Source organism: Siphateles boraxobius, unplaced genomic scaffold (assembly GCF_051911475.1).
Source record: "Siphateles boraxobius isolate OS27281-9 unplaced genomic scaffold, OSU_SipBor_1 130, whole genome shotgun sequence".
Taxonomy (NCBI): Eukaryota; Metazoa; Chordata; class Actinopteri; order Cypriniformes; family Leuciscidae; genus Siphateles; species Siphateles boraxobius.
In genome coordinates this window covers 41,017,617-41,040,875 of record NW_027508734.1, presented here as the reverse complement: position 1 = coordinate 41,040,875, position 23,259 = coordinate 41,017,617, and the positions used below count along the sequence as shown (strand labels likewise).

General features: G+C 36.3%; 1 protein-coding gene across 2 annotated transcripts in view; it reads right to left on the bottom strand.

The window, feature by feature from the left end:
* Positions 1-23,259, bottom strand: part of arap2 (ArfGAP with RhoGAP domain, ankyrin repeat and PH domain 2) — a 126,551-nt gene that overhangs the window by 2,405 nt on the left and 100,887 nt on the right. The window contains exons 23-33 of one of the 2 annotated variants that reach the window (XM_077229517.1): positions 18,893-18,998; positions 18,195-18,342; positions 16,499-16,567; positions 11,413-11,487; positions 10,918-11,035; positions 9,914-10,042; positions 8,679-8,815; positions 7,238-7,320; positions 4,247-4,282; positions 3,942-4,005; positions 255-377 (exon numbers count right to left, since the gene is read on the bottom strand). In XM_077229517.1, the coding sequence (XP_077085632.1) occupies positions 255-377; positions 3,942-4,005; positions 4,247-4,282; positions 7,238-7,320; positions 8,679-8,815; positions 9,914-10,042; positions 10,918-11,035; positions 11,413-11,487; positions 16,499-16,567; positions 18,195-18,342; positions 18,893-18,998 (1,088 nt within the window). Of the gene's footprint in view, positions 1-254; positions 378-3,941; positions 4,006-4,246; positions 4,283-7,237; positions 7,321-8,290; positions 8,546-8,678; positions 8,816-9,913; positions 10,043-10,917; positions 11,036-11,412; positions 11,488-16,498; positions 16,568-18,194; positions 18,343-18,892; positions 18,999-23,259 lie in introns of those variants that run through there. The other variant, XM_077229518.1, reaches the window with a different exon arrangement.

The following is a 23,259-nucleotide window of genomic DNA, read 5'->3' as shown; positions in this document are numbered from 1 at the left end:
ATGAATATTCGTCGTTATACGAGTCAAAGGCTGTTTTGTATGCAGGGAATAGACTCCAACAACCATTTCTTGGACAAGACAATATGGATAAGGTTTAACTGTCAACAAAGATGGAGATAGGTCTGATTATTGCTAACTGTGCTGGCCTTTAGAAATGTTCACTGAAGCAAACAATGCATTAAGCAACTTTAAATGAAAAGGTTTGTTAAGCATTTATGACATTTGTGTGAGTGTAGAGCAGGTTTAATGCTGACCTCTCTCTGGTGTTTGGCTGTGCTGGTCTGTGCAGGGCTGTAAGTGGACGTTCTCCCTCTGCTCAGGTTATAAGGTAATGATGCACTTTGCTTTAGGTCTTTAGGCCATAAGTCACCTTCATGCTGCAAGTACATTTACATTTATGCATTTGGCAGATGCTTTCATCCAAATCAATATTGAATTCAAGGATTACATTTTATCAGCTTATGCAGGAATTGAACCCATGATTTTGGCTCAATGCTAGCGCCATGCTCTACAGTTTGAGCTGAAGGGAAAAGAAAGAGCAATTTCCAGCCAATGGACCCTTTTCACATTTCCTGGCATCTCAGAAGTGGATGTCATCATAGTTGGGTAAACTTATATAGTGGTGAATGGGAGTCAACAGCAAATATAATTTTCGTTTTCCCATTTGTTCCACTAGCAAAAAAAAAAAAAAAAAAAAAAATCTATGATAGTGTTTCCACGACTTTCCAAAAGAGTGACAAAATATCGAGAGAATGATTACAACAGTGAACAGAGAATGATGAGAATTCTGCCATCACTCCCAGCCGTTGTATTAGAAACACTCACACAGCAGCGTTAATTCATTTTTTGCAATTCATTGCTGATGTAATATAACACAAAGTGTAGCATAGTAAATAAATATAAATAGATAAATAAATAAATATATTTATATTTATATATATATATAAATGTGAAAAACTTTACTACATTTGCAATGTTCACAACTGTGGAAACAAATCACCACAGTCTGTGAAAAGAGTCCATCAAATATTTTACATGTGAGCATAGCTAGAAGGAAAAAAAGATTTGCAATCTATTAGTGTCGCAAAACACAAAGTATATAAACTTGTCATAACATCTACACTACTGTACAAAAGATTTCGGCCAGTATTTTTTTTCTTTTGATTACATTTAATCAGTTGGGATGCATTACATTGATCAAAAATGACAGTAAAGACTTTGTAATGTTATAAAAGATGTCCATTTTAAATAAATGCTGTTCTTTTGAACTTTCTATTTATCCAAGAGTCCTGAAATATTTTTTTTATCACTGTTTCCACAAAAATATATAGCAGCACCACTGTTATATTTCATAACTGTTATAATAATAAGAAATGTTTCTTAAGCATAAAATCTGCATATTAGAATGATTTCTGAAGGATCTGGAATAATGATGCTGAAAATTCAGCTTTTCATCACAGGACTAAATTACATTTTATAAAATATTAACATAGAAAACAGTTACTTTAAATTGCAATAATATTTCACAATTTTTTATAATAAAAAAATGCAGCCCTGGAAAACATACAAGACTTCTTTCAAAATACATAGACTTTTTAACGGTACTATAAGTTGTCAGCTGAGAATTAATATCACTGCAACGAAAAGACAATCACACTGTGCAAGTATGTACATAGATAATTTAGTATGAAAATATTACAGTGACATTAGAGTGAAACTATTTAGACTCAACAATGTATGAGGAAAACCATTATAGCACTGCCCTTCCAAGTTATAGAAATTACTAGAGGATTTTATCCATTTTCATGACATTTCCAGGCCTAAAAATCCAAATTTTGCCTGACATTTCGATATTTTCCATGACAGTGGGAACTTAGGGTAAAAAAAGGATTCAGACAGAAAGCGTATACCTTACTATTAAGCTTTAAGTCTCAGGCAAGACAGACAAAAAAAAAACTTCCATATATTCTCAAGCAGCTCTAACTAACACTAACTTTCTGACCTTAATGATGTAGGAACACAAATGTGCTGGAACATTCTGAACCTATTCCTGAGCTGAACACTCGCTAAGACAGCTCATACTTTCCGCTGTGACTTTATGGCCTTTGAGTTGTTCTTCACGTCTACATCCTCATTTAAGCAGCAGAAGGTCTCATCTGCCTGTTCCTTTACCTACCCAGCACTGCTCTCCAGTTTCTATGGAAACCATGCCAAGCAGAACGCTGGGTGAAATGGAAGCAGTGAGAGGTTACAAGAGTCTCAGAGCACAGTCTCAATTAATCTACCTGCATGGACTCCACGACCACTTTTAGCACATGTAATAATGAGACACAACAATATGTACAGTGAATTATGGTACATGCCCTCAACTCCTCGTTTACTCTACCGTCTGGGGAGGAAAAAAACTCGAGAAACCCTCTCTGCGCCCCACCTCCCCGGAATAGAAAAAAAAAAAAAAAATTAAGAACTGAAGTGCTTTATTTTCCTCCCTCGTATCAGTTCAAAACCACAAAAGCAAGAATAAACCTCAACAATGAAAATGGTGAACCTGTAGGAAGTAGATAAGGATGAGGCATTAAGGACCGAAGAGAAGAGCAGGAAAAATCTGAGGGGGTTAGCGGATTGAAGGAGAGATCTAAACAATGGCTAAATCATCTATTCCTCTGCCATCTCTTGCCTTTGGTTTAAGTTATTAATACTGAATCAGCTGAGTCAGGCCCTCAGCGTGTACTAGTGCCCAGCTTGTGTAAAGAAGAGTCTGCTGGAACCAGTGTTATTGTGGCAGTCTGCATGACCTTATTTCAGCTAAAAGACCTTTCCGGATAATGTGATTTATACTGGTGGAGGATAACCTTGAAAACATTCCCTCAATTCTTAAAGCTAGTTTTCTTATAACTTTCTCTGGAAAAAAGAAAATGCAGCATTATAAAAAAAAGAAAATTATGGAAATATTACACATTACTTAAGTGCAAAATAATGTAATGTTTTGGGACACATGTTTTCGTTTTTAACTGCATGTTAATTGAAAACATATGAAAATGTATTAGTTTAAATTTATATTAAACACTATTAGCTGAATTTTACGATGTTCTTTGACCCACTTATGTACATCTGTATATGTCATTTCATAATTACTTATATTGTTTATGAAATATGGTTTTACTGCCACATGTATTGACAGGAATTAATGGAAGACTAAATATACCTTATTGCAATTTATATTGAAACATGTCTGTATTGTATTCAGATATATTTGTCATCACACATTTGTAACGAAGAAGTTGCAATTTTTTAAAGTTGCGAAATTTGAAAGTATATTAACTTTGAAATTAATATTGAATATCACATTACAGTTTAAATTATAATATTGTATTCCACATTTGCTTCACAATGTTTCTCATAAAAATAAGTGGACTGTTTAAAGCACAACAAAAAGATTATTAAAAAAAGACTTAAAAATGTACTTTTAAAATAAAACATTTAATTTGACATTATTACAAAGTGCACACCAAGTTCTCTCTTGAAGTACTTTTATTTTATTAACATTTTTATTATCATCTGAAAGAACATATATATATATATATATATATATATATATACACTTTAAAGATTTGAAGTGTACTACGCACTTTGTTTTCACTAGGGTGCAGTGATGGCACCAGATGCTAATACCATTTATACCATTTTCATGTACCACGGTATTTATGGTACTCCAAGGTGCTTTGCAGAATACATTATATGTCCAAAAAAAGGAATAAAAAGGAAAGGTAATATCATGGTACTTTATGAAGGAAGAAATGCCTCATATTGGGTTGCTAAAATGAAGCATTTCCAGATGTGGAATAGTACATCTAAAAATTGCATTAGAAAACCTCTTAACATGCCCATTTTTTAACAATGTTAACTGCACATTATCAGCACTTAGAACGAAGAAAGCTCACCTTCACTCTGATAATGGAGGTGACCCAGTCCTGCTGAGAATCATTCCCTTTACAGCAGAAATACCTTTTTCAGGGAGGATGAAAATGCATACAGTCAGAACACTGAAGCACTTAAGTGTCCTATTTGAAATTCAGTCATGCAGTTCTGTACTTCAAGTACTAAGCTGTACAAAACCTTAGTACGTTTCAGGCTGGTATATTAAAAAATGGAGGTATTATCCAGTTCCAGCTAAATGTTTTTCTTAAAAACAGTGCTGAAGCGTGTGATTGAATGTGCAATTAGGAACAGAGGTAATTGCACTTACCACTGCTGCTTTTCAGTATAAACAGTAAATCCCCAACTGTTGAAAATTTGTCAGAAAAACAACAAAAAGTATCGCATTAGTTTCACAGCATTTCATTCAGGTTCTCCACATCAACTATATTCATCTTTTCCTGATGGTGCCACAGTCTGACCTCTCGAGAACCTCTAAAGTGCTAAGAAACCATTCAATTCAGCTTAACTTTCGCAGCCAGCAGACAAGCATAATAGAAACGATGACCTATTATGCTTGTGTAAGAGATTTAAATCAATGCTACATGCCCTGTTATACTTTACTCTCTTACAGATGTAACTTTTTTGGTGACCTACTTCTCGTTAATTTATTTAATCAATGGTCTAAATGGTTCAAACTCTTTTCTGACCTCACACACAGCATTTTAGATTGTGGCTGAAAAAAAAGAAAGAAAAACAGCTGTTATTTCCACGCACTTCAACTTCTGTCCCTGATGCTTTTTGAATAATAATAAATAAATAAATAAATAAAAAAACATTTAAACTTTTTTTTTCTTTTTGCTACTTCTCAAATTTCTTTAATGTATTGATTTTATTAGTTTACTCTGAAAACCCAGTATAAACATACTTTTAAAACTGATTATTTCAAGAAAGAATGGAATAACCAAACCATATCAATATTTATTATGTGCAAATGATTTATATAAATTATTACTCCTGTCTTCTGTTTTCACGTGTTTTCCACAACAATAAACACTTATGCTTCTATTAAAGTTTCATCAAAAGTTAGTGTGCCTGTGTACCAATGAGACAACAGTGTCTGTGAAGAGCTTGCTTGAGATATATTATGAAACATGAGATTTGTCAAGAAAATAAAGAGAAAAAATAAATTGAGGAAAAAATGACATGTGTTATGCACATATCACGTTATTTGGTTTCCAATCAAGCTGTACAGTAATTGTAACATACGTGTAAAAAAGAATATCACCTAATTGTGCGTATAGAGTACAAAAAATTCCATGTATGTACAAAACAAATTAAAAATTTCGCTCCCACAACTTAATTTTTGGCCACATATTAATTTATTTTAGTTAAATCGTGTCAACCTTTGATTAATTAATTCCCTTGCTTTAGGTAAATCGTGGCCATATTATTCGTTCCCAAAAGTTTTTAATTCATGGCCACATACTATTAATTTGTTTTGGCTAAATTGAGGCATGTTGTATTAATTTGTTCCCTCCTTTTAATTAGGAATTTCTGTGAACGAAATTCATAATTAATGCCCATGTTATCTTGGGTTTTGTACCTGCATGAGACACTGTGGCAGGAATGTGCATGATGGTTCCTGTGATGCATGCATGTCCACTGTTGTGCGAAGATGTGTTTTAAGGCCACGTCTACATTAATACAGATACATTTGAAAACGGCATTTTCGTTTCAAAACTAGCGTTTTCCAAAAGTTGCTCATCCACACTGAAACGCTTGAAATGCTTTAATCACCTTACTACGCATGCGTAAAACGTACTAAAAGCTCACAAGATGATACAGAGAGACCAGACATAATAAAGTTCTTACGCTATCCTTTTGGCATCATTTTATTAGTGAAATATCTCACCACTCAAAGTTGTGTCCAGGTCACACTCAAAATCGTATAATGTAAAACACAACTTCCATCACGTTTTGCCGCAATACTGCAATTACGAGTACATTTTCTGTCATCTTTGCATATGTAATATGAAGGTTCATGTAAAAAAATTCTGTTCAGCAACACTATGAAAGTTCATAGCAGGCACAACAATGCCGGTATAACCATAGAGATCCATGGGTACAATATGCGTCACATGACTAAACGTGTCATCGTTTTCAAAAACCTTTTCACAGTCCACACTACACGGGAAAACTGAGTTTTAAAATGTATCCACTAGTGAGAACATTTTCAAACGGCTTCAACTTTGTTGAGAAAAAACAAAAACGTCTCAGTGTGGACGAAAGCCACTTAAAAACAAAAACGTATTAAGGGACGTTCACACAGAACACGTTATATATTCTGCTGTAGCTGTCTATTCCTGTTATTTTCCGTTATTGCATCACGTATCAAAAGCGCATCTCGAGACCCTCGTGTTCTGCGCTGTGCTTTTGTTTAAACCATTCCTGAGTGATGTGTCTCTCAGCTTTAGATGCAAAGACGAGTTCTGTGAACGAGGCCTAAGAATTTATTTTTTAAAAGTCCACAGGAACAAAAGTGCTGTAGTTGAAAAAACATACTCAGACTGAAAAAAGCTAAATAGTTTGCATGGCGATACCTCAATGTAACAAATAACATGTGAGAACAGATTGGAAGTCATTTGGGGTAAAATGCTATTGTAGGAAGCATGCCGTGGATACATTCACAAGGAAAATTATGAATAAATGATCATTAGCAACAAAGACTTCAGCGCACTCATAAATTACAAAACAGCCATAAATTACAAAAACGCAACATTACTGAAATGAAACAAATCCACAGTTAACAATTTTCCCAGTAGGAGAGAGAAAAACACAGAACAGTGTATTTGCTAAATGACGTTTAATGAATTTTGTAATTGTGAGATATAAATCTGCTTTCTGATTGACTGTGATAGTCTTGTTTCTGAGGGGGGCATTTGGCACTAAACCAAGCTGCTCTGCGTGTTTGGCACCGAAGATAAAGACTGAACTAGGAGCTCATTTAAACATGAACCTAGAGTTAATGTCAGAACATTTATGAATCGATCTTAATTACACATTTAGGAATATTAATATGTCTCGTCTTTCAATGTGGCAGCACTAATTTTGAATAACTTGTTTCGTAAAATAGTTTGTGGGCTCTACGTGGATTAAAATAAGGATTATAAAGAGGGTTTGGAAAAATTGTTACAAAAGGCACCAGTTCGCTTATGAACTCGAGCAAGATGCAATTAGGTAACATTTTTGCTAAATGTAAAAAGAGAATAATTGCTTTTTTGTGTGGTGTAGCACTAGATAAATACTTGACACCATTTACCTGCTTGTTGGTTTCAACTTCCTTCGTAGCCCTAAGTAACATTTAATTGACTTTAATGAAGCCTCTCTTTCTGGCTTGGTACTCTGTGGAAACAATGGCACATGTTTCAAAATCAACATTGCTTTCATTTTAAATGATGCTGTATCTACACATATGCATTTAATAATGGGTTACACTTTATTCGAGGTGTCCTTGTTACAGTGTAATAACACATTTTAGTACTATTATATATTATAGTAATATTAATTAATTAATTAACTACATGTACTAACTATAGGGTTAGGGTTAAAGTGCTACCTAATAATGCTATATATCTGTTCAAAACCTTTCCAAACAGTCACCAGGTACAAAAACTAGTTAACATGCTGTATGCAGAAAAGTGGAATGAAAGAAAAAAAACGCCTTATTTCCCCCAGCTCATTCACTTGAATCAAAAGGGGAAAAACGGCAATTTCCTGTTTACAGCTGTTGGGAGCCCTAGGGCACTGTGTAAACTAGCATGTGCCGACAACGCTGTTGTTGTTGCCTGGAAGGGATGTACTTCGTATGTAATGCACTGCAAAACACGAGCGGCATAGACGAGGACATCAACAGACGGCAAAATGAGATCTAACCGAGGATCCTAACTTGCAAGAAACAGAAAACAAAGGCATCAGAATTTCAATTAAATTTCTGCTTCACAGCCAATTCCCACCTTCTTCACTTGATAATTAGCTGAATATTCTACAGCAGCCAGAAATTACACTAATTAAAGAAAGAACAGCCTTCATTCAGAGTGTCTTCGCCTCTCCGCCTTCCCCTCCCGGTCTCACTCACTCACACACTCACACGTCCTCACATTTTGCTCAAATATCAGTTATTAACACATATTGCACTCTTTAGGAGACTGTGTCTTAGCTCACGGAGAGTGTGCCCCCGAGGAAGAGCAGATCGGCGAGCACACAGAGTGTATGTATGAGGAGATATTGCAGAAAGAAAAACCTAACAGACTGCAGTTGTTTACATCACTGTACTCATTTCAGGGGGTATAAGTCCCACATTACTTTAATTCTAAATGAAAATAGCTATTATGGGTCTATTTGTTTCCTTTTTTTTTTCTTCCACCCTTATTACAAGTGGGCCCCTGCGATTGGCCCGAAGCAGGTAATTTCACATCCGCTGTGTTTTTTAATTACTATTTCATCTGTAAATGCACACTAAGAAAACAAACAGAGATAATATAATATGCCATGCTGGAAAATCTAAATTGGTAAACTGGCAACTGCTGACAGACTGCTGGCGAAGAGCAATACTGCGTAGAGGTTGATCCTGTTGAACAGTGGGGATGGAGATATTAAAATATTACCATGAGCAGAGATACTTAAAGACCCTTCAAACTATTTGATTTGTTAAAACAACAGAAAGAGACTTGGAATTAAAAGTGAAAATGTAAGATACATACTTTTATGTCCTTGTATAACAGCAGTTTTTTGTCTTGTAGTACCAGGTATCGGTCCTGAAACTTATTCCCCAATAGCAGTTTAGAGGAACCATCTTTGAATTTGAGTTGCTCTCCTTTAATGAAATCTTTCAATTTATCTGTCACAAACACAGAAGAACACACAGAAAACATATTGAGTCATACTATAAACTATTTATGAGACACAGAACATACAAACTGTAGGTATACTGTTGCATTGCACCAGTGCGGCCCCCACTGTGCCAAGTGTCATACATTTTTAAAATGTCTAAAGTTGAAATCTCCACTGCAACACATTTCCAGCTTAACACATTTGCGAGTCTAGCAATTACACATCCCGGCAAATGAATAAACCTTTGCATAACAGCACTGCTTAATATATATTAATATCTTTAGTGAGGCATGCAGAAAAGCTATTACTCAGCGCAGGTACAAAATTATGATTTCTTCCGTTACTGATGGTTTCAATAGGAAACTGAAAAAAAGCGTAAATGCACTCTCTGCTTGGCTTTTCTACAAGTACGCCATTCATCATCAAGAGTGAAAAATTGATCAGAAAATTGGTACTGAGACTGTAAAAAGTTATGAATTTAGGCCAGTATCAGAAAACTTTATGACTGGTAGTAACTAAGACTGGGTGATTTATCAATTATTCACAATATATTCACAATGATTTTGATGGCCAGTTAATCCAGTTTAAACCCTGAATTCAGTGATTTATTAGTGTCATCACTGGAAATGTTCACGGGAGTCTCCATGTGGGATGTTTCATTATTAAAATAAACATAAGACAGATGTCTCCCGTTTTAATAGCGTTGCTTATTTAAACCACACTAGCGAAAAAGGCTTTAACGCGTCTATTCTGGTTAATTTCCAGGAATCAGTATTAGTATTTTACAAAAAATATGTGAACTCTACTGTTTTTTTTATTGATGCATAAACATGAAAATTATTGAATACACAATATCATTCTTCCTTGTGTTCATTTAGTGAATAGAATACATGTATATTAAGACATGCTGAATATTGTCAAGGCTGGACAAATATGATATATAATAAAATCAAGCACTGTTTTAAGCATAACCAGAAGCTGATCTTTGAATGTGGCTCCAATGAAACAATGACTATAAATGTAATAGATCCATATAGTTGTTTCATTTGTTAATCATAGTTTGGAGCGATCTGCTAGGGTGCATTAGGAAATTCATTGTTGGTACCTGAGTTGGAATCTGTCATTTTAGAACCAGAATATTTCTTAATGAGCAGGAAGGCTGAGCTGGGATCCTCCAGAGAGCTCCACTCCAATACCTGCTCCAGAATCCTCTCTTTGTAGTGTAAGGGCCGCTCTGAGCACAGAGAGAAATGATAGTTAGGATAAGTGAATGCAAATCTCCATCTGACTTGTTTCATAATTGACTGCGACTCCACGAAATAGAAAAGGCCAGAAATATACGCTAGGCAAAATGCGAACAAACGCGTCTAGCTGTGCAAGCTCGATTTCACACATCATTGTGCTCCAAAAAAGTGTCAGGGCACAATTCATTTAAGTACGTACAAAAAAAGCGTGTTGAAATGCAGTGGACGGGCACACATGTGTAGAGTATGTTTCTGGCCAAAAAGGTATAAAAACTTTTAAAAGACTCTAGAATGTCACAAATTAATCTGTAGGACTGTATATTCGTACATCACTTCACTTGAAAATGCAAAAACAACACATACAGATAACGTGGAGAGAGAGAAAAAAAGAATCCTCCTCATCATCACTACCCTCTAACAAACTGTTTTTGCTTTGGGTTTGTCCTCCACACAAGCATAATTATATAGTGCAAATTTGTAATTATCGCCAGCCAATCTGACTATGATTAGAAAACACACTCAAGTGCAAAATAGATCCATTATCAAGTTGTAATTTGTAAAAAGGAAAACACAATGCTTGCTATTGGCAAAAATCACTCTTGCACCACCTGTCTCCCCATCCCACCAATGCCATCACAATCTGTTAATAGTTTCTTGTAATAACCACCATGAAATAATAATAGTACTAATCATGCTCATTCACTTTTCGCATTCGCATTTTAAAGTTTGCGTAGGCTTTAGGAGGAACATCGTCAAATGCTCTAATAATATGCTAAAAAAAAGAATTCATTCATAAGTTAAATTTAAATTTTGATTTCAATTGTTTCTAGTGTATTTGTAAGATTTAACAGCATTGTAACCCTACCCATCTCTCCATTCTCAATGACCTCAAAAGTGGTCCAGAGATCTTGAGCTTTGACCTCCTTCCCCTTCATCTCCAGAGTACAGACGGCAAGCTCATCTGACCTCATACTGGGAGACACCTTATAGAGACAGACATCAGTATCAATCTGTTGTCAGTGTTTTTTAATGTTCAAGACTTCATTTCCTTGTTCACAAGGATTTATCTACTTTTGCCGGAGGAAAATTGAAAGGAAAATAGGAAAAAAGATTTCAAAGAAGCGTCAAGAGGAAAAAAACCCCACTCTGAAACAACCTCTATTAACTGAGGTTTATCTTGAATACTGATAAAACACAATTACTCTCACAATTAAATCAAACATGTCTTTGATTAACTGCAGTTTGATTTAGTCTGTGGCAGAATACCCTCTAGGTTCAGACACACAGACAGCCAGACAGTCTCTCTCTCACACACACAAACACACACACACACCACAGAGAGCGAGAGAGGGAAACAAACCTTGATTAAACAGCACTTCTCTGGCTCCTTTTTTTCCAAGTAGACTTCAAATATCAGGTCACCAGCAGGAGAGAACTGCAAACACAGGTACACACAGAGAGACAAAACACATCAGATTTAAATACATACTTAAAGGGATTGTTCAACCAAAAATGAAAATTAGCCCATGATTTACTCAGTCAAGCTTTATAATGGAAGTGAATTGCTGTTTCTGTTTTGAAGTCCATAAAAGTGCATCTATCCATCATAAAAGTGCTCCACACGGCTCCGAGGGGTTAATAAAGGCCTTCTGAAGCGAAGCGATGAGTTTGTGAAAGTAAAAGATTCATATTTAACATGTTACAAAGCTTCCCGCCAAACGGCCATACACAGTCATGTCATGGCGTCATGTGTCATGGCATAGCGTAAATATCAGCAGTAACGTCGCATTATGCGCATAAGTTGCGCTTTAGACTTGATTGCAATCCGTATGTTCGTTTGGCCAGAAGCTAGTTATTTTACTTTATAAAGTTTTAAACATGGATATTTTTCTTACACAAACTCATCGCTTCGCGATGTAAAGGCCTTTATTAACCCCCCAGAGCTGTATGGATAGATGCACTTTTATGGACTTCAAAACAGAAACAGCAATTCACTGCCATTCTAAAGCTTGGAAGAGCCAGGACATTTTTTATATAACTATTAATATAACTATGTATTCATCTGAAAGAATAATGTCATAAACACCTAGGATTGACTTCAGGGTGAGTAAATCATGGGCTAATTTGAATCTTTTGGTAAACTATCCCTTTAATTCATATAAATGTACAGAAAGAAAGAGAGAGAGAGAGAGAGAAAGAAAGAAATTAAGAAAGAAATTAAGAAAGAAAGAAAGAAAGAAAGAAAGAAAGAAAGAAAGAAAGAAAGAAAGAAAGAAAGAAAGAAAGAAAGAAAGAAAGAAAGAAAGAAAGAAAGAAAGAAAGAAAGAAAGAAAGAAAGAAAGAAAGAAAGAAAGAAAGAAAGAAAGAAAGAAAGAAAGAAAGAAAGAAAGAAAGAAAGAAAGAAAGAAAGAAAGAAAAATTGAACACAGCTTTTCTAAGAAACAGTAGAAACAGCAGTCTTTATGGATATAACACAAAAGCAATCAACAGCCCATTCAGTTCAGACCAGCGTCTGTGTGTGTCTGACTAAATGACACACAGCTGGAGTCCCACACATCATTTAGTCGCATTACACAACAAAAGCTGGCAAACATCTTAGCTCATGTAAACCAGAGATTAAAGCTTCCTTTCTAAACTGCTTTGGCAAAATGTATTTAAATGTAGCGTACATTATGCTACTGTGAGATTCTATAAGACCAGTGCATAAACACTCTTATTCAGATATTCTGTTTCATACAACAAAACATGGTTATTTTTGCACCCAAGGTACAGTACCAGTCAAATGTTTGGACACAACTAGCCGAATACATGTTTCTCACAGACCATTTGATTTAAAGAAGTGGTTCCCAACCAGGGGGCCCGGACCCACTGGGGCCTAAGGAAACTTTCGAGGGGCTTAAAATGATTAAATTAACTATGAAAAGATAAATTAATTTAATATGCCATTTAAATTAATAAAAATATTTTTTATCCCCCTCCTCAATAACTCTTGTTTTCATTGGAGAAAATACAGAATAAGAACCTTGAATCTTCATAAATAACAAAATTATAAAAAAAAAGTATTATCTGTAAATACTAGAGAAAATATCTTAGCCAATATGGATGGATAATGTGTATTAACTGTATATTAGAATAATGTGTTGGACAATGGGAGGCCACTGAGTCAAAAAGGTTGAGAACCACTGATCTAAAGGCTTTTGCTTAAATGCATGAAGAGTTTTTCATACATAAATGGTCCAATAACATGACATTCATGTACTGTCCAATTCTATTCAATTTGTGGAAAATACATTACAAAATCTATTTAAAACAAAAATATGGTTTAATTTGTTAACATTAGTTAATGTTGACCCTAACTAACATGAACTAACAATGAGCAACACATTTGTAAATGTATTTGTTAAACTTTGCTAATATTAGTTTAATATATATATATTATATATATATATATATAATCGTTCATTGTTCATGTTACTTAGTGCAGTGTTTCCCCTACAATGTATGCACAGCGCCGCCGCTGGATTTTCAGCGCCGCTGCAAAATCTTTCCATGATCAGCAATATCACGACATTCACTTCATTCACTTACCAGGGCTCTCAAGTTTTAGCAAAAGTTTAGAGTGAGACCTGTTAGGGGAGGAGCCACCCACATATTTGCAGCAGCGGTCCCTCGACCCAACCAAATTCGCTTCAATTTTTGCTAGCAGTTCAATTTTGCCTATGTTCATAATTGACCAGCACAAATGGAAATTATAACAATTGGTAAATCTGATAAAAGACAAATTCATCCAAATAAAATAAAGTTATATTTTAAAAATAAAAATGTATTGAAAAATAAAAATAAATTTGACCCCAAACAAGCCAACTGAACATCAGTGCTCAATGTACATAACAATGTGTGTCATAACTTGCCCTGAGCATGTATGTCAAGACCCAAACCGGTCACCTTTACAGGGGTCATCGGATGCCCATTTTCCACAAGTTGGTATGATTCTTTTGGGGTGTTCATGTAAAGTTTGTAACATACTTTGGTTAATATTTCTCAATGGTAGTGTAAAACAACACCCTTTTTACCTCCTCAAAAACAGCTCTGTGCACAGCGACCCGTTTCGGTGCATATGTCTTTAAATTATAATGAGCAACAACTTTTTGGCTTTTTGAGGATTAAAAAAAAGTAAATGGATTTTTTTCATTGCATGGTGGTTGTGTCCACACACTGCAAAGACACATTTATATGCAAACACCATATAAAAGTGTATTTTGCATTCGAAGGCCCCTTTAAAAGCAGTTTGAGAGTTTTTGAATGCATAGAAAATAATTTAGCACGAATTTGGCTATACTCCTCAACATCAGCTATCACTGTCTTTGATCACAGGCAAGAGATTTCGTCCAGGAATCGTAAAATCAAAATGCTAAAAAAATTAAAATAAAGTTATGCCGCAAACTGCATTCATTCATCAGATCTTGCTCGTTCAACTTCCACTCCGTGTGCGCGCGTGTTGTCTAGTAACGAACGTGCTTGCAGCGGGAACACATAATTCTAATTTCTGATTGGCTGGTAGCTGGCATTAAACTCTGTATAACTCGGGACCATCGAGACAGATGCTATGAACTCGGCAGAGAACTTCCCTCCGTTTGCCTGCGCCTCATCCATGAATTGTATAGCGGGACAAGTTCCCTTACTCCTCAGCGTGAGAAATACAAGGTGTGGCGTGTGAGCGTGTGAACGGGTTGAAATGCGTGTGTCTCACGCCCAATGCGTGAGACTTGAGAGCCCTGACTTACACACCTAAAAACACTGTCATGGCGACCGGCGACGCTGCATGCGGTGGCTCTGAATCCCCTTGTTAACAAGGAGGAAAGAGCCACATATGGAAATATTTTCGATTAGACTAATGTCGCGTTGCCATAAGGGGCCGTTCACATAGCACGTTTTTTGCGCGTGAAAATTCATTATTTCAAATGCGGCCAGCGCGCTCGTTTTTTCAAGCGCGCCTCTGTTCATGGTTGCATAGCAACGACAGACGCCACGGGAGAGCAAGCGCTTGTGGAAAGGAGAAAGCGGTACGAACTGCGCTCTCCATGAAGACGAGGAAGTATCACCTACTGCTCATAGTCCTGATAGTTAACGTTAAATCATATTAAATTTTTCAGATGAGTCTACTAAACTTGTTGGTGTCCTTCAGAAATCATTCTAATATGATGATACGTGATGCTCTTTTTTTTTTTAAAGATTATTTGATTAATAAAAAGTTAAAAAGAACATCATGTAATAATATTTCACTATATTAGGCTACTGTTTTTTCTGTATTTTTGATTAAATAAATGCAGGCTAGATGAGCATAAGACTTCTTGCAAAAACAAAAAATACCCCCACAATCATTCAATTACCAAAGAGCCTTAGAGATCTTCTATAAAAAGCCCAGAAAAATTAAGTGCTCACAGATTGGGTGTGGCCTTTCCCATTAAGATAAAATTTTCAATAAATTGTAAATAATCTTTTTCTGGGTTGTGCCGTTTCATTTTTCCCCTAAACAATTTCTACCAAGCTGAAAATGAACACAAAAGAAAACATGAACAATCCTGTCTAAAATTATAAAATGAAGGTTTCTGTTTGTGACTGCAGTTCAAGGTACGTGCTGCAATAATCATGCCTTGAATCAGTTGATGGTATGTCATATTTGTTTTTCTTAAAATGTCCATTTCTATCCACAAAACTTGCCAGAAGTCATGGTTTAAGGGGTTATTTTAAAAAAAAAATCTTCCAGGGTGCATGCCCCCGGACCCCACCACGCGCGGCTTGGTAACAACCTCGGGCACATAACAGCACCGCTGCTGAAAAATTTCTAGGGGAAACACTGCTTAGTGTATTAGCTAATGTTAACAAATACAGCTGTTGATTTTAATAATGAATTAGTAAATGTTGAAATTAACATGAACTAAGATTAATAAATGCTGTGAAAGTGCAGTTCATCTTTAGATCATTATTAGTTCATATTAACTAATGTAGTTAACTAATGAAACCTTTTTGTAAAGTGTTATCGAATTTCCAAATGCTTCAAGATTATTCCATGGGTCGGTTCAAACATTGTCCTTGCCCCAATTTGAACATATACACAGAAACTTTTTAAACTTGGACAGCAGCAAACAAAGGAAGATTAATTTGTTTTCAGCTTATCTGAACAAATTGTTCCTTGTGGTGCCAGAAAGGTATAAAGCAGGAGACGGAAAGGTTAGGTAGCACAAAGAGCTTGCCGTTTGCTTTAATTTGCTCAAAACAATACCAATACAGGTCAAAGTGATTAGGTGACCTGTGAAAACATGCACACATATATGCAAACACAAACAAGTTAAAAACTAAACACACACATTACTGTAACATCATGATCTATAAAAATCTCTCAAACCAGTACCTATTTAACAGAGAGGTTAAAAGGGGTGACTTACTGTGGTATCCTTCCACCTGGTGATAAAGCTGTTTTCTTTCTCCATTTGCCTAACCTGCTCTTCATTGACCTGTTTTAATGGACCCACACAGATAAACAAAGATTAAAGCCCCTGTGCACAGTAAACAAACCTGCTCACATCCCCAACAGCAAAGTCAGGGCATTTCAACTACTCAAAATGCGTCCCATAAGATGACTTGTTGAAAATGTCACATCAGAAAACTTAAAAGTTGAAGTAGATATTTAACTGTTTAACACGTTCATGTACCCTATTTTTTCATTTAGAGTACCTTTGCCATCATCTAATGCTCAATTAAAGCTATATTTAAAAACACTACTAACACTGTTAAATGTCATCTCAAAGCAAATTCCCATTTATCAAATGTTTTATTTAATTACTGTTAAAAAGTTTGGGGTTTTAAAAAAAAAAGAAGTCTCTGTAACATTTTACTTAAAGCCTTTATGTATAATGCATTATACAAGTATTTTTAATGCATTAATTATGGCTTGTATGCACCTTATTATGCATTGAATGGTCTCATGTAATCACAGTTATAATACACCATTAGAACATATAATGCATTAAGGAATCTGTGAATATTATAATACATTTTAACTTTGGTTAATTATTTATGAAAATATAATGCATTATAGCGTACATTATGAATACCTTTATAATGCATTAAACAAAAAGGCTTGGCTGCAAAAATAGATATATTTTGAAATATGATTACAAAAGAACAACTGTTTTCTATGTGAATATATTTAAAAATGCAATATACTCATGGTTATATTGTATTAAAGTATTTATAAAATTGAGATATTTACTTTGCAAAAAAAAAAAAAAAAAGATGTCTCAATTTGTAACAAAAACAAAACACGTTATTTTGTGTAGTAAACTTAATTTTCACCTGCAGGTCATGTTATGCTACATGTTACTTCAGTGGAATTTCCCATATTTTTCTCTAGATTATGGCTATTTGTCACACTAAACTTCCCGTTTCACACGCTCTCCTTCTTTCCTTCTCTCTAAAAGTACAAGTGCGTGTATGTGTGAAGCCAGGGGAACTATGAAAGTATGAGCGTGCTGAGAGGGGAATTAGCACAGTGCAGCACTGTAAATCCCATTACAGAGGCAAGCGTCCAAGTGCAACACCAACACCGTCTTCACACACTTATACTAGAGCTGCGCATTTCGTGGTGTTGAATGGAAATGCTTTCACTGTTCATAGCACCATGGATTTTGTCATATACTCTGTAATGGGTAAACAGCCACAGCTTGCCAGTATGATATCGCCCTCTTCAAATGAGGGGTTCGACACAGACGGGCCTGTTGTTCATCCGTCATGTATTTTCATGAGCAACAATTACATCTGACAAGATACTATTTCTTGCACCAGGATCAGATTCTTCTGTAAGAGACTACTAATAAAGCAGAACCATAATAACTAAATCAACTCTCACGTGTACTCACAAAAGGGTTATAATGGTGTAATTAATTAATTAACAACACACACCTGTGAAATCATAAGAACAGTGCTGTGAAAATGTATTTTGGCTCTCATACCGTGAATATGATGCTATGAATATGAGGGAAGTGAATGTTGGAGCAGTCTCACATTTAGCAGACCCTCGGGAATCGATAGACCGAGATCAGGTAGCTCTGAATCCTGAGAGAGGACACACGTTTAACTCACAGAGAAGAGCTGGATGTAATTGTTGATGAGGTCCTCCACCACGCGGGTCTCCTGAGCCGTGTGTCCCTCCGTTTGAAACAGGCGCGAGGAGAAAACACATGCCAGCTTCTGCGTGCTCATCTGGTTGATGTGCGAGCACCTCTGGATCCTGTACAGATGTAATATATGTGCATAAATATTTGACTACTGGTGGAAAAAAGACCTACATAAATCATAGATGAATAAACACACACCATCCATACAAGTAAATGCATATATACACTTCTGAATTCACTGAATGAGCCCTCTTTTGTTGGCATGGTGTTATTGTGTGCACAACTTTAAGGTGGTTTTATTAAAGCTATGACAGGAAGGGAGTAGATTTAAATGAAAGCATATAAAAGCAACAAAAACAAAGCAGGCAGGTGCAAATGCTGTGTAGACCTGAAGACAACAAAACGATTATTGTACATCATGGAGGAAATGTTAGGCTACACTCCAAATATGCCAAAAGGGCCAATTAAGCCTTCTTCAAACAATTACAGTCATTACAGGAATATTCCAAGCAATCTGACATACCCAGTGAGGGTTTGGAGTGGCCATGTTTACTGTGAGCTATTTAACCAGACTTCAAACATCAACAAAATACCAACTGGAAATGTAACTGGCTTGAGAGGATGTTATTGCAGACTGTTGTTGTTGCGAAAAGAATAAAATACCTGTACAAATGCTGCAGCAGGGCACCAAGAGTTGACCTGTTGACCTTTGGTAAACTCTGAATGTAGGAGGAATATTTCTGCACTCTGATCTTTTCGTTCTGTTCATCTGGATTCACGGACAACAAACACTCATTAAACCGTTAGTTCACCCAAAACTTTTAATTCTATCATAATTTACTCATCCTTTTGTCGTTCCACATCCTTAAGACTTTCGTTTCTGTCCCTCCACAGACATCCAATGCAACTACATCTTTCAAGGTCCAGAATGGTAGTAAGGACATCATTTAAGTAATCTATGTGACTCCAGTGGTTCAACCTCAGTTTTATGAAGCGACACGAGTGCTTCGTTTACGCAAAAAAAAAACATAATTTACCAGTTTATTTACGACAAAATTGATCTGCAAACCATGGTCACAAGAGCACCACAGTTACAGTTTTGTGTTCATGCCAGAGCTGACATTGTTGCGATTGAATGCTTTGGATAACATTAAAAATCAATTGAAACTAGGGATGCACCGATCCGATACTTAGTAACGATATCGGCTCCGATACTGCCATTCTTGGCCGGATCAGGTATCGGTTAGACGAGGCTGATCCAAATCCAATATTGTGCGTATACTATTCTGTGTTCTTGTTAAGCCCTACAAAAGGCCAAATACATTGTAAAGCACCATAAAGTTTTCGTGCACTATATTATAAGTGTCCAGAAAACCATTCTATAGTCTAATGTGAGGTAGAAATAAATAATAAAGTCATTAAATTCAAGTCACGTAAACTCTTCCCTCCGCTGTGGCTGTCAGTCATTCTCCATTCAGCATTCAAACAGCACGTCGCTTTCGGTTACGACAGTCAACACGATGAAACTCTCTCCAAGATGATTCAATGTTAATATTATTATACTTGATCTGTAGATAAAGGTCTATGGTTTAGCATAAAATTACTTTATCTTGTTGGACTGTATTGCTGTACCTTAATCATGTTACTTTCTCCTGGGTGTCTGTTAGATCACAACACAGGAGTAGAGAGCACTATAATTGTTCTTCACGCGCACAGTAACTGAAATGTAAAACTGTTAAAAGAATAGGCTGAAAAAAATAAATATCTATATATTGCATAGATAGATACTGTATAATACACTACGCATCAATATGTCTTTCCTTTGTGCTTTGAACTTTTCAATGCGAACTCGACGCGCTGCGACTCAATGTTGTTTCTGCGCTCGGGATGCGCATAAGTGCTTTGTGCCGCACTCTATTGGAGCCTTTCACATTATAATACTTTTGCGCATTTAAAGATTATTAATAGCCTTTCTTGTTCTGTCCTATCTATTATATGTTGCTGCGCTATTCACCCTATTCTGCCCCACTCACTTTTAATACTTTGCCCTTCCGCATTTTGTTATCCGACTTCCGCTAAACTGACACGGCACATCCGGTAGCTAGTTAAGTAGTTAGAATATTGTTTATACCTAGCCTAAACTTTAACGAAATGACAAATAACTTTAATACCGTAAATGTTTTAACTTGGAAAACTTCGTACGACGATCAGATGGTCTCATATTGTCCCATCCATCGTAATTGTTAACGTGGGTAGACGATATGAAGAAGTGGCCAGAGGTAACCTATGGGGACATATTTAACCATTTCGTCCTGTCAGAAGGAGTTGATGGAGCAGCAATGAAAAATTATAAAAGTACTGAGGCCTATCAATATTTACAAAGTGGAAAAGTGGGTTGTGTACTCTTACACAGTGAGGGTGATTACGTCTTTTTAAAAGCAAATGTGGACCCCAGCCAGTCGAGCAGTCCAAACCACTCTGCGTGGGTTTATAGTTAGTAACCAGGGATCAGTGGAGACTACTGGATGTGCGTGTAACGCTGGTTTGGGAAGATTGTGTAGCCACGCAGCCTCGATATTATGGAAGGTAAGACTATCACACACTTTATTAGTATTTATTATTAATGATAATATCTTGCAACGTTCGTGTTTTTAACTTCTGTTATAAATGTATATATTTATATTAACTGGTGTTTGTGATATATACACAGCTGATGACCATCGGCAGGCTAAGTATCTTGTCAAATCTCTTAATTGTACAGTGGAGTAAGGCAAGTGAATGGAGTCCAGGTAAGTACAGTGCATGCATAATTAATATGCAATTTCTGATCATATTTTTTTTCCAAGTACTTTTTACCAATTCCAAACCACATCAATCTTAATAACTACTATTAATTGTGTATTTTAGGTATGCATAATTATTAAGCAGGTTTTCTTTATGCACATCTGAATATAAGGCGGTTTTCACTTCCAGCCTTCATGAACAATTATATATCACTTATAATTAATTAAATACAAAATGAATGCTAATAATTAAGATTTATGTAGTTTGGAAATGGTAAAATATGCTAGGAAAAAAACATGCACACACTGAATATGCAAAAGGTAAGGTAAAGCTCAATTTGGTAGGCTTACATTAAGTGTAACATTAAGTCTTATTACGCCATCACCTGACATAGGGAATAAGGTATGTAAACATTAAGTGTAATAATAATTAATGATTTTTAAATAACACAACTGTGAAAGATTTGAAATATCTTTTAAGTATACAAGCTCATCAGTGCATATGTTTGTCTCAGGTGGAAAATGCTGTGTCCAGTGGGCTCACTGGCATTGCCTGCACAGATGAGCAGGGGCTCTGAAATGTGGGGACCCAGAGGAACCTCTGCCCAAAGTGGTTAATGGACATCACCTTTTCCCACCACCGAGCAACTGATGTACTGACGTCAGAGGTAAAGCCCAACAATGTCCCTCTGCCTCCCACTCCTTCATTTTGGACCCAGGGTGAGCTGAGAGAGGGTCTCAAGCATCTTCGACTGCGTTCTGCACAAATGTCTGAGTGCTGCTCAGACACAGGAGCCAGAACAGCCTGCATCCTCACCACATGCTGACCTTGATGGCACCAACATCTGCCAGAGGTGCATGTTGTTTTATGACAGTTTCGTGGCCATTGATCTCAACAAATGTACAGCATTGGAGAGTGTAACTCTTGAACAGAGTTCCTCTCACTTGTGGCATGACTCTCATAAGTTAGAATCACTGCAAGCACAGCAAAGAAGGTCCCCATCAGAGTCAACCCTCAGACCTTTCTCAGACAGCACCTCTACCCAAGGTTCCATGGGAATGTGGCCACTGACCATGGCTTAGAAAGCGAGGCATCTGCCATACAGTGGCTTGAGGGTTTTGGATATACAGTCAGCCGCAGAGGCACAGTTGTGTGTGCAAGCGAGCCCTGGCTGTCATCAAGCCCCGATGGACTTTTGAACTCAGACGAACTGCTGGAGATCAAATGCCCTCTCCTTAAAATTGATGCGTCTCTAGAGGACCTGTTCAGAAGTCAGAGGTATGATGTGAAGATGGTGGAGGGGACACCTCAGCTGCAGCCAAATGGTCCATGGGGCTTCTATGTGCAAGTGCAGCTTGGCATGTTCTGTACAGGGCTGAGGGCCTGTAAGCTGCTCATCTAGGTTCCTTCACAGCAAGTTCTGCTACAAGTCCCATACAATGAGCAATTCTGTGCCAAGACTGTAGCTAGACTAAAAGCCTTTTATTTTAAGTATATGCTCCCTCCTGTGTCAGATGAGTTTCAGGCAGGCCGCCTCTTGCTTTCCACAAGATACATGCAGCTTTGTAAATAAATGAATAAAGTAATTTTATAGTATATATAGCCTACATTTTTTAATCTTTTTTATTTTTTTTTATTTTTCATGTTTTTCATGAATGTATTATACAACAATACAAAGCAATGTTGTGTAACGTTTTACCAGATTTAGAACTACACTTATTGTCTCTTAATTGTTCCCCACTAAATAATGTTTTTTTTCACTAAATGTTCAGATTTTACCAAATTATTCATACTCAGAATTTTGGGTATCGGATCGGTTCTGAAAAAATGGCATCGGTGCATCCCTAATTGAAACATATTGGAAAAAATATTTTCTGTCACTGCTGTGAACTGACCACCACACAGAGTATGAGGAATATCAAAAACTATAGGAGTCGGGTGTCCACGACAGTCCTAAACCTGCCAAAGTACCAACATGTAGAAATATACGGTGTATCCACACAAAGTTTGGTTTGCATTTTACACAAATGACAAAATAGAACCTGAAAAATGCTTAAAAAAAAAAAACATTAGACAAGACCCTTAAAGGTGCATTCAGTAGTTTGGTGCTGATTGAAGTATTACACATTAAGAAATAAATTGTTTTTGTGATCAATCATCTGAATGTTGTACACTCACATGAGATGAAGCACTCAAAGGTAATTTTCTATAGTTATAATTGTTTTAATTATGTATGATGCGGGTCA